The sequence below is a fragment of the Artemia sp. Qi Xiang Cuo genome, chromosome 2 (genome assembly GCF_049724085.1).
Source record: "Artemia sp. Qi Xiang Cuo chromosome 2, ASM4972408v1, whole genome shotgun sequence".
In the NCBI taxonomy this organism is placed as follows: Eukaryota; Metazoa; Arthropoda; class Branchiopoda; order Anostraca; family Artemiidae; genus Artemia; species Artemia sp. Qi Xiang Cuo.
Window position 1 is genome coordinate 68,845,921 of NC_142795.1, and position 13,137 is coordinate 68,859,057.

The 13,137-nt window shown below is 33.5% G+C and overlaps 1 protein-coding gene across 2 annotated transcripts in view; it reads right to left on the reverse strand.

The window, feature by feature from the left end:
• LOC148955543 (small subunit processome component 20 homolog) overlaps positions 1 to 13,137 on the reverse strand; it is a 165,537-nt gene that overhangs the window by 10,354 nt on the left and 142,046 nt on the right. For both annotated transcript variants that reach the window (XM_089102742.1, XM_089102751.1), the window contains 3 exons: positions 11,250 to 11,527; positions 9,313 to 9,477; positions 2,175 to 2,345 (listed from right to left, as the gene is read on the reverse strand). In XM_089102742.1, coding sequence (XP_088958868.1) covers positions 2,175 to 2,345; positions 9,313 to 9,477; positions 11,250 to 11,527 — 614 coding nt within the window. The remainder of the gene's footprint in view (positions 1 to 2,174; positions 2,346 to 9,312; positions 9,478 to 11,249; positions 11,528 to 13,137) is intronic.

A 13,137-nucleotide genomic window follows, 5' to 3' on the forward strand; every position in this document is an offset into this window, starting at 1 on the left:
TTGCATTTTGACAGCTTTCAATATATAAGAGTAAAAGAAAAAAGAGGTTGGGTGACCTCTTATTCTAGGTTAAGAGGTTAAGAGAAGAAAAGAGGTTGCCTGGCCTAATTTAGAAGTGATCATACATATCAAACAAGCGTATACGTGAATAGTTCTCCTACAAGGAGGGGTCAAGAACCTTGAAATACTATGAAAGTAACAATTGAACTTGGAGGAAAACCTGGATATTTCTGTAATAAAATTCAAGTTTTTAAAGTCTTTTCGTTAATAATATACCGAAAATACATTAAGTTCATCCTCTTAAGCGGCACTTGCACATCATGTCGAGACAAAAGATAGATCTGGTCGTCACTGCGACCAAGTTGCCATTATCTTAAACTAAATTAGATAGATGTAGAGTTTCAAGCTCATTTTCTTGACGGGCTAGAATATTTGTTGATTTGATTTAAAGGATATATAAAATACAGATGAGATTGAGTTACAAGGGAAAAAAACAGGTTTTTAATTTGAAAGTTGGGCATCTTTTTATTCTCAATATGTCACCACTATTTAGAACTAGCGATTGGCCAAAACCACGCATCTGTAGGCGTTGAGTTAATACATTGAAGCTTTCTATATTAATTTTCGTCAAAAATATCGTCATTAATTATTTCGTCATTAGTACCATTAATAATTAATCATACAATTAATCAATAATAATCCTAATTAATCAATAATAATTAATCATTAATTATCTTCGTCAACAATTAATATCGTCAATCATTAATTTCGTCAAAAATTTTCGTCATTAATATCGTCAAAAATAAAACTTGTGCTAACTCTACCCCTTCTACTGGTGTCCCTCCCCTACTGGTGTCTTCAGAAAAAAAGCCAATACCTAAAAAATAGGTTTTCCCCAATTATTTTTAGAATTAAAACTTGTATAAATTCTTACACGCATTTGGATATTTAAAAATATTATTTCTGGATATTTCGCCAAAGTATTGAAGTCCTTTACAAAAAAAAAATGGCAATAATAGTCATAAAAAAACAAGGCCACATTAAAAAATATTATAATACAAAATAAGAGTATATACAAAGAAATAAAGATTTAAAATCAATTGTTTTATTAACCTTTTTTTTTATAAAAATATGCTTAAAGAACGAGACGATAAAAAAAAAAGCAGTCCTTAGTCAGACATTCTGCTTTTCAAGTGCCCAGACTCTCTATTTCTGCTCTATAAGGAAATTATAAAATGTGAAAATCCTGAATCATTCGAATAAACAACATTGCAGGCCCCAGCAAAACTCTGTTGACAGAAAGTCTTGTTCCTTTGATGTTTTGTGGGCATAAATTCTAATTTTCCTTACATAAACAATGAAATCTATAATTTAAAATATCTTAAAGAGTATAGATAAAACTCTTCCTTAATAGTTAATGAAGATTTTTGGCAAAAAAGGTGGATTTGAGTTTTAAAAATGTTTTGGTACTTACAAAAGTACCGCAGATGTAACATTTTTTTTAAATGAGCCATGAAGCAGATCTCAATGATTTTCCAGTGCCCCGTTAGCAGTGAAAAAAGAAAAGAAAAAAAAGGACACATCAGTACTACCCAACCAAAAAAGTGATTTCCAGCAGTAAGTTTCCCTTACAGGTTTTTGGCCTCGGTGATTCCACGGTTATTGTGAACCGTGGAATCACGTTCAAATCACGATGATTTGAAACAGCACACGAGAATAAAGAAGCTATAATATCATTTTTCATACTGGTAACAAAACAATTTGCGTATTTAAAATACGGTACTATACATAACTGTTAGATGGCATCGCAGCTCTAAAATGAACGGAATAAAGAAAAATCACCAGTCGTATATCTGTGTTCTAAGGTTTATTAATCTAAGTCGTAGTCTGCACATAAGAGCTCTGGGGGCAGCTCACAGCCTTTGGGTTATATTGTGTTCACCCCCAAGATAGATACAGGAAAGAACACATTATTCTGTACACAAACATTTATTCTTTGCACTTCGTTTATTTAGAAAAAAAAAAATCAAATTCAGCAAACTGCTGACACGAAAAAGAGACAAGAGTAAAAATTTCATGAAAAGGCCACACAGAGCGAATATTACGGCAACAATTCAAAATTAAGTGTTATATATGTGACCAGGCTTTAGCAAAAAAAAAGAAAAAAAAAATACCTTATATGCCGAGACAACCATTTCAAACTGATCATTAGATGCGGTCCCCGCTCCTCCGTGTTTATTCAGGATGATAAATATTGATCCAACGATTCTCTTGATATGTTTTTCAATAGATGGCAGAGGCAGGCAAAGAAGCTTGATGATACACTTTAATGATAACCCGACTTGCTACAAAATGGGAAGAAAATATAAAATCTTTGAGACTACAAAATAAAATTATAGATCAATCATTTTTGGACAAAAATTTCTCTAGTATTATCAAAGAAAGTAGTAGATCATGGTAAACCAAAACTTTCAGAAACGGAGAAACTTTCTAGAGAGGGATTTTTCCCTTTAGAAGGACATAAAAGAATTGAAAATTTATATCCTTTTTCATGTAATTCCACAACTTCCTTAAGTATTTGTGCTTTTATATTTATTCTGAATGTCATTAAATATCGGTTCAAAATCTTTTTTTTAGCTTACAACACTAACAATAAAAACCCAACCAGTGAATAACAAGGGTAATTCAAATATATTTCACTGTAATTTTGTATTAACTACATTAACCCTTTATCTATGAAAACTATTTATGTTATGATCATTTGATATTAATTACTGATAGATGAAAAGAAATATCCCTTTTATATATAAAATAGTGCCATAACACAAATCTGTAAAAATCTCTTGACGCAATTGATTTTTCTGACAAATTTGATCAAATCTGATCCTGATTTATATTACAGGTCCCTTCAAATCTGTTAGAGGTTTGGCATTGGAAAAAACAAACAAACAAAAACACACTAAAATAGCCAAAGAACTGTGGTAAAATATCTGCATCAGAATATATTGTTTTACAATACTCTAAACATAAACAAGTATCAATCACCTCCTCCATAAGTGACTCATCGCATCCTAATACTGTGCTACCTACATCCTGACTACATTGGCAGTACACAGAACGCATTTAATGTGCATAAGAAAAATTGCCTATGCTCAAATAACTTGGTCTTACGTCAGAAAAATATGCAGCTATTAATGCGAGCCGCTTTGTAGATGTTATTAATTAAAAAAAAAACTTTCCGAAAAATAAGTTTTTCAAAGAAAAGTAAAGGCCATTTTAAACTTAAGCTCAATTGATACAAATACTTTTTAAAATTCAAACTCAAAACGACCAGAAATTACTATTAAAGAATAAATGAAAACCAAAACGAACAAAAATTAGATAAACAATCATAGGAAAAAACATACCTCAAGTAATAATATAAATGAATAAATAGGTCTTAAGGCGGTTAATACTTGGATTGAGTAATGAAATCAAGCTAAAAACGAAAACAAATCTTTTGCTATTGAAGTATAAATGAAACTCAAAACAAAAATAAATCAAATAAACATTCAATGTGAACAAACATGCAATATATATTAATGTAAATGAATAAATAAATCTTAAAACGAGTGAAACTTAAAAGGAATATGCAAATCAAGTTTGAATCGAATAAAAATAACTACAAACAAGAGTTTGGGTACCGCCTCACTGCAGAAGCCTAAAACCTACTGCGTCATTGGCGCTTTACTGAAAACAATTCTTTGAAATGTTTTCACTTTTGTAAATTAAAGAAATCAAAAATTAATTAAGATTTCAGGGAATAAATATCAGCATACGTATATTAAATTGACAATGCACATTTTTTTTCAGTAAACTCATTTGAATTTTTTTTCAGTAAAGTACAAACTATATTCTGGCTTTTAGAAAGCATAGGGGTTTTGAACTCTACTCATATTAATTTATGCTCGTTTTAAGCTTGACTCTAATATTTATTTTAGTTTTTGTTCTGTTTTGGGTTTCATTTATTTATTGATACTGATTTAGGATAGTTGTATGCTTCGTAGATTATATGATAGTCCGGACGCCAGGTGTTGAAAATGTGAATCATACCACGACGGAATGGCTTTGCTATGAGAATTAGCCTACCCTCCACCCCCTAAATTGACCATGCGGATTCAAAAATACCAATGGCTCTTGCTTGCGAGTGGTGGACCACGCCGAAACTTGACATTTTATTATATTTTGGTGTTTCATGCAATAAAAAACATGTTCCACAAAGTTTAAGGTGCAGTTTTTCGCTGAAATAGAAATGCCTAGAAGCTATAGAATGTTTTAACAACAAACTAACAAGATTAGTTAGAAAAAACGGCAGAGTTCAAAAGAATGGCAAAACTATATGAGTCTTGAACAGTCTTGGAAAGTATAAACAAAATTAAATTGAATATTAGATATATGATTGTACATCAGTAAAAGATTTTTTTTCAATTTAATTTTTATTTTCATTTTTAATGCTGTAAGAACTGAAAAAGAATAAATTTGTAATATAAGAGTAATTCGTTTTCAGTGCAGCACCAATGATGTAGATGGCTTGAGGTTTCTACAGTTAAAAAAGAGGACAATATACAAATTTCGTTGTAGTGAAACTATATTTGCCTTGACCAATCTTGAAAAGAAATAACAAATTAAACTGAATATTTGATGCATAATGATATTAATTGCTAAAAGCTCATCAGTTCAAAATTTTACTGTAATTTTAATATTTATTCTCAATATTCAGTACAAAAGAAAACATTTGTAATATAATTCGTTTTTAGTAAAGCGCCAATGACGCAGTAGGTTTTAGGCTTCTGTAGTGAGGCGATACCCAAACTCTTGTTTGTAGTTATTTTTATTCGATCCAAACTGGATTTCCATATTCTTTTTAAGTTTCACTCGATTTATTTATTTATTTACATTAATATATATTGTATGTTTGTTCGCATTGATTGTTTATTTAATTTCTGTTCGTGTTAAGTTTCATTTATACTTTAATAGCAAAACATTTGTTTTCGTTTTAAACTTATTTTCATATTCAATCTAAGCATTACTCGATTTAAGATCTATTTATTCATTTATATTATTACTTCTTGTATGTTTTTCGCTATGATTGTTTATTTAATTTCGGTTCGTTTTGGGTTTCATTTATTCTTTAATAATAATTTCTGGTCGTTTTAAGTTTGAATTTTAAAAGGTATTAATATCAACTGAGCTTAAGTTTAAAATGGCCTTTACTTTCCTTTGAAAAAATTATTTTTCGGAAAGTTTTTTTTTAATTAATTTTTGTTCGTTTTTTATTTCAAAAATTTTCAAGTTTGTATGGCATGGAGGGGGGGGGGGTACGTACTGTCCGATGATTCTTGACTTTAAAAAATAGATATAGAATTTTCAATCTAAATCGATTGAGGCTTTCATCAAAGTCTGTACGATGACCTCTTTGATAAAAACCTGATATATGAACAATAAACAGCTTGCATAACTTGCGAAGGGCGATTGACAACAAGGACTGGATTGAAAAAGTAGCTCCATTAAGGGTGTTTTTACCACTTCACTTGCTGACACAAATGGATCACGACTGTTTGGAATTGACCTTAATAGGATTTTGTGTGACAAAGCAATTTTGCATCTATCACAGAGTATGTATTTTAACCTTATAATTGGATAATTATAATAGATTTCCTATGTGTTCTTCCCATACAAAACCCCTTCCCATAAGTTATAAGCCCCCCTTAATAAGTTATGCCCCAGGGCATAGCTTAAAACGCCTACCCCCGGGCCCTGGTGGGCCGTGTCGACACCGGTGTTTTTTGTTATCAGAACTTTCAAATATTTTAACAAAATGTCTATCTCAAAATTTTTATCTGATGCATTTATGGCGTGGAGGAGGGGGGGGTTAGTTACCCTCCAATCTCTTTTGACTCTTAAAAAGTGAACAAGAACTTTCAATTTTCAGTCAAATGAGCCCTCTCTAAAGTTTATACAAGCATTCCTTCCATAAAAACCTTATATGCCCCCAGGACATAACTTAAAACCCTTGTTCTGAGGGTTGTGGGGGAGTCTCCAACTCAAAAATATAGTTCTTATCTGTAAATCAACTATGCTGAACAAAATGGTTATCTGAAAACTTTTATTGGATGTGTTTGGGGAAATAATTGGCGTGGGGGGGAGGGGGGGGGGCTAATTACACTCCAATCAATTTCGACTATTAAAAAGGGCACTAGCTCTTTAATTTCCAATCGAATGAGCCTGTTTTGAAGTTTCTACGACAACGCCTTCTATAAAAACCTTATATGCCCCCAGGGCATAACTTAAAACCCTTGCCCTGAGGGTTGTGGTGTCCTCCTCAAAAATATATTTTCTATCTGGAAATCAACTACGCTGAACAAAATGGCTATCTAAAAATTTTGATTGGATGTGTTTGGGGAAATGTTGGGCGTGGGGGGGGGGAGGGGGAGCTAGTTACACTCCAATCACTTTCGACTATTAAAAAGGGCACTAGCTCTTTAATTTCCAATCGAATGAGCCTGTTTTGAAGATTCTACGACAACGCCTTCTATAAAAACCTTATATGCCCCCAGGGCATAACTTAAAATCCTTGCCCTGAGGGTTGTCCTGCTCAAAAATGTGTTTTCTATTAGGAAACCAACTCTGCCGAACAAAATGGCTATCTCAAAGTTTTGATTGGGTGTGTTTGGGGTAATAATGGGCCTGCGGGGGGGGGCTTGTTGCCCCTCAATGCCTTTCAACTATTGAAAAGTACGCTAGCTTTTCGAATTTCGAATCAAATGATCTTGTTTTGTAGTTTATACGACAGCACCTTCTATAAAAAACCTTATAGTCCCCCAGGGTATAACTTTAAACCCTTGCCCTGAGGGTTGTTGGGGAGTTTCCTCCTTAAAAATATTTTTTTTATCTGAAAATCAATTACGTTGAACAAAATGGATATCTCAAAATTTTGATTGGATGTGTTTGGGGAAATGATGGGCGTGGGAGGGGAGGGGGCTAGTTACACTCCAATCACTTTCGATTATTGAAAAGGGCACTAGCCCTTTAATTTCCAATCGATTGAGCCTGTTTTGAAGTTTCTACCACAACGCCTTCTATAAAAACCTTATATGCCCCCAGGGCATAACTTAAAACCCTTGCCCTGAGGGTTGTGGGGGATTGTCCTCCTCAAAATTATATTTTATATCTGGAAATCAACTACGCTGAACAAAATGGCTATCTCAAAATTTTGATCGGAGGTGTTTGAGGGAATTTTGGGCGTGGGAGGGGACTAGTTGCCCTCCAATCATTTTCGACTATTAAAAAGGGCACCAGAACTCTCGATTTCCAATCAAATGATCCCCCTTTGAAGTTTCTACGACAACCCCTTCCATATGAAGAGCCTCTGGGAAAAAAAAATAATGGATAATAAAACATTGGAGCCGTATGGCCTTTACTATAGGCAACGCTACAGCGTTGCCTCTGATTTTGGTTTTCGACAATTTCTGGTTACAATGGTTGACAATTTCTGGGACAAATTTTGGTTATTTGGTTTTGGGACAATCCTTTAGGGTCGCAGGCAAGCGAATGTTTGTAGTGGGTATCAATTGAGAAAACACTTTTTTTTTTCGAAGAGAAATATATAAAATAAGGGGGTGTAGTCTATTTCACTGTTATATTTATTTTTTTTTTGTCTTTTTCCTTTAACTGTTTTTGTTAAATCTTGTTATAATATTTTTCAGGTAGACATTTTCCACTGTTTTGTTCCAAAGAATGAAAAATGGGTAGGCCAAACTTCCATAGAACTGAGGAGTAGCAGTATGGAGAAACAGATTAGACCAGCAGTTTCTTATTTCCGTTATAACATAGCCTCAAACTTTATACTGATATATATATTTAATATATAATTCTTATCTGTATTTGTAATATAATTTTCAACTAGGAATACATTGCATAAAAAAAAAAAAAAAAAAAAAAAAAAAAAAAAAAAAAGCCAGTGTCGGTCACGCATGCTCTAATCTACCTAGGACATCTAATCTAGCCTAGGACAGAACGACAAACAAACTTAACACATGACCTAAACTATCTTCACTAATACTACTTTTCTATGGCTACGGAGTGTCATTCATATAGAAACTTATCCAAGCTTCTTTACTGTCGTTTCATTACTTATCGAAAGCTTGTCATTGCTTGTTAAATGTAACTTGTTGTTACTTATCAGCGTCCTTAGCGCTGACTTATCAGCGTCCGTTCTTACTTCTCAGCATCCTTTTTAATTGTTAAACGTTACTTTGTGTTACCTATCAGCATCCTTATTATTTGTTAAATATTAATTGTAGTCACTCATCAGCGTCCTTACCATCAGCGTCCACCCTTATTTACCAGCGTCCACCCTTACTTATCAGTGTCCTTATTAATTGTTAAACGATACTTGTCGTTTCTTATCAATGTACTTATTCAAGGACGCGGAAACACACTCCAAGTAGCACTATTTATAAATACATGATTTATTGGCTATTTTTCTAAACCATAATTAGTGGTTTTGTTAGACTATGACATCCAGATGATCCAAGGAATGTACTGTGATCGCTGTTGTGTTAAGAAAAACCATCTATATCACATTTCCCAATTTTGCAGAAGAGTTATCACAGGAGATAGCATTCTTGAGAAAGTTTTTGACAGATCCTTAGTATGGAGCCAATGGTGTACTCTCTGAACACGGCACAACGGATCAACACTTGTGTGGGTTACTGCACCAGCAGCATGGGGGGGTTTGCCCCAAGGTTCGTGGCAGCCCACAGATGAAGATTGCCTCGAGTTCCAATTTGAGACTTGTGAAAGATAGCACCTGCTGGCTGGGGGGGGGGTTGCACATGCTTTGTAGCGGGACTTTTTAGCTAAGAATTGAAAGCTTGAGACAAACCCCAAGATTAAGAGACAGTGAATCTAATTTGGAGAAAAAGTCAGAAGGGTGACTCAGGCCCCAGCTTGGTTCTGCTATTAAAAAATTATTAGAAAAAATTATTACAGCAATTTTAATTTGGAAAAGGATTTTTACAATCTTTCGGATTCGAAAGAGTTTTCAGTTTTGAGAGAAGAATTCCACTTTCGTATTGTAAGGACATTTTTGAATAAGAAGAAATCTATTCACTCTACTGTTCTAATCAATTGACCGCACAATTCGGTACTCTAATATTTTAACAGCTCAGATTCGAAAAGAGAAGAAAATGAATCCTTTTTTGCAACAGTATTAAGTAGTAAAAAAGAAAAAAAAAGAGGAAAAAAGGTTGACAGTCGAAAGTTAACTACCTTATTGTGTGGAGAAGCAAGGGATTCTGACAAAATAGAAATAAAGGGGTCAAGCATTCCAAGCAACTGTTTGTCTTCGCTGTCGATGTTCTCTTTTTTTAGCCTCAACTGTAAGAGTTGCAGAGCAAACTCTGTAATTATATGAGAATGGGTCTTCATCCCAATCTAAAAAAAAAAAAAAACAATAATCAGAGAATGAGGAAAATTAAAACCTAAAATGGAAAAAAAAACTGATATCAATAAAAATACCAAAACGATTTTAAAGTCGGGATTAAGGGCCAATAAATATCCCATAAAACCATGTCAAGTATTTTCGCATTTTCGCATTAAAAATAAATTAATAATTATTAGGGTCAGCGATAAATGTAAACTAAAAATAAAAAAACAAAAATAAAATTTTACACAAAAGGAATGCACTGTCAAATAAAAACCTACTTGTACATTATCCAACTTCCTTTACCCCAACACCAAGCTTTACTCACGGCACCCTGGATTAGACATGCAACAGTGAAAATACTTTTCAGAAATATCTTGCAAATTCTAAAAACAACATTTCGTGGAGAACATTATCTAAATAATTATTTTCCAACAAATTCAAAAGAAGACTGATGAAAAATTGACATGCAATTCTCATAATATGGTTTGGCTAGACGACTTAGATTTATGCCCGAAAGATGTGACAGGCTTTAACCATTTCAAAATCAGTGAAAATCTAAAACTTTAAAGTAAAACTTTAGGCATACCCTATGGATCAGGCACAAATTGAGGCTCTAGGCCTTTGGACCAATTCACCTCATCCCCCCACCGAAAAAATATCAGAGCCTTTACAAGTTCCACTATATTTTCCTGTTATTTTCATATTATTCATCTGTTTTATTTTTTTCTTCTTTTTAACAACAATGCAGGGTATCAAATGCTCCCTCTATCTTCATGTCTAAAAAAATGGGTGAACATATTTTCATTCTTGTTTTTTTCCTCTCGGAGGTGCATCCTAAGGCTATGGTGAAAGCTCAAGCTAATTTCAAGCTTGAATTTAAGGAGGCGTCTACTCTGAACTCCCCTACGGAAGAGGAGCACTGGAAATCTTTCTTTGAGCGTTGCTTTTATTTCTACAACAAGCCTCAAAATTTTGAAACACATAGCAATACTTAAAGTTGATTAAAAGAGCTAAAGTAAGCATTGTAGAAGCGAAAAAGTCATACAACTGTGGTAAGTAAGACCTCCCCCCCACCCAAAAAAAAAAAAATTGTTCGACAACAATTGTAAACTCGTAAAAATCAATCCATAAATGGAGAAAATCTAAACATCTTTTAAAGAGGATACAATTTTATCAGCCAATCATCTTACATCAAACAGAAGTCAAAATCATCAAAAATTGCCGCAAAATAAACAATAAAAGAGGTTGGCCAAAATTTGTGCATGGTTGATCATATCCAAAAAGAAAGCAACAAACCAAGTTTCGTCAAATATGAGATCCATGGGTGTTACGAACGAGCTCATCTTATACTGAGTGACCCTGGCAAATAGCAAAATAGTTATTAGATAAAGCCGAAGAGATAGTCAATGAATAAGCAAAAATCGCAGCACCGCCCCTAGCTCTCTTGGTTATTTGAAAAACTTATTTGTTTCTGGTTACAATTGAAGCACCAATACTGAACCAGAAACAACATTTATTTTTTCGCTATCTGTCTAATCTTTTTTGCCTAACTACTTAGAAATTTTAGGAAGTTTCTTCGATTATTTTTTTTTTTTTTTATTTTGTAATTCCATTTTCCGAAAGACCCCACTTGAGCAAACTGTCCACTAAGAAATTATAGCAAAACTGCAGATTTATTAGCGTTTTTAACCAAACCGGAAGTCCTTTGATGCCTTGCTCCCCTTTGAAGGCTCAGACATATACCCCCCCCTCCCTGGAATCATTAAAACTTATCTTTTACCTTTGCATTTTCTTTCCCTGCAGTACCAGCATTCTTCCTCTTTGGCTCTGGCTGAATGATAAATGAGTCTGGCTTTTCAAAAATTGGTTTTTTCACTTCTTTGGTAGCTGCCTCTTTTGGAAACCATTGTGGAATACTCTCCGTGACTATACCATGAACAAAGATCAATTCTGATTGGAAGGAAATGCTCTCATTGGTAGCCAATCCCGTTGCAATGTGATAGTAACAATCTTCAATTTTTCTAATTATCTTGTGAGACTTTGTGGTTATGAGTACATCTAAAATATGAAATGCTTTCTTTCTAAATTACCATATTGATAGAAAATCAGACAGAAAAGTTGTTTATCGGCCTGATACTTACATTCGTGACTCTTTCAACGTGGGGGCCCTGATACTCACAACAAAATGTAAAAAAAAAACATTCCTTCTCCCCAAAAAGTGCCCAAAACCTGTATGTTTGTATTGGATTAACGACGCTTCTTCACAAGTAACGTTCTTGCGTCGGCCCTGTAGCGTGTTACTTCGACCTTGAGTTCCATGCTACAAAGCTGAGATCAAACCCACAGCATCCACAGCATCCACGGCATCATATTGTTTTAAAATATCTGGTTTTTAGAATTTGGTTGTTGTTTTCACCTTATGCGATTTTCAAACATCTTCAATGCTTTTTCAAACGTCCGGTTTTTAGGGTTCGGTTACTATTTTGCAGGTCGTTGTCTAATTTAATAAAACTAGTAAGACATTTTTCAACTCGAATTTTTTAACTTCCGGTCACTTAAATTTTTTTAAGACCTTAGATCATTTTTCCACCAAAACAATGAGTTACATCTATGACCTAACAAAAGAATGATATGTCATAAAAAAATATAAACGCCGCCTTTCTAAATTGTCACCCCTGTGTGCGTAAAGAGAGTTTCGTTTACCGTTAGCACAAGTCGTTCTTTACCTACAGCTCGTACCGCGAACCGTTTGAAAAAAGAAGAGAAAAAAAACTCACTCTGTGACTCTATTCGCATCTGTGTAGCAGTAACTAATTAAGATATATAGCAGCCAGATTACAGCACTGCCTTGGTGTAAAAATGTCAAGGAGTCGACAATCGGTCCAAAACTACAAGCCAACCAAGTCCTATTTAAAATAAATGCATAAAACGTTTCTTTGCATATATATATATATATATATATATATATATATATATATATATATATATATATATATATATATATATATATATATATATATATATATATATATATATATATATATATATATATATATATATATATATATATATATATATATATATATATATATAAATATACAAAAACGCGTTCTTGAAAGACATATTATAGGTTCAGGATCGATCGAAAATAAGATCCTTCATATAATTAAATAAAAAAAAAAGTGTTTTCAATTGAAGTAAGGAGAAACATCAAAACTTAAAACAAATAGAATTTATAACGTATATGAATGAGGGGGGGGGGTTGGTTGCCCCTTCTTCGACACCTCGCTCTTCACGCTAAAGTTTTTAAGTACATTTGAAAAGGCTTTTATTTTTCTAATTAAACGAACCTTGTGTTTCAGGAGTCGTTCTTAAAGAATTGGGAAAAAATTCAAAATTTAGCGTAAAGAACGAGGTTTTGGGGAGGGGGCAACCCCCCCCCCCCTTATATGTAATAGTTTTTGTTCGTTGTAAGTTTTGACGTTGCTCCGGCTCCACCTCCACAGACCCCCCACCCCGCACCCACGAAAAATTCCTCTAGACAATTCAGTCCTGGTGAAAATTTACCCCGGACAATTACCCTTAAAATCTCCACGTGTAAACTTGGGTCGGTAAAGAGAAAGTAAGACAAATAAAAAGAATTTCGTATAAGAATTCTGACAAATTCC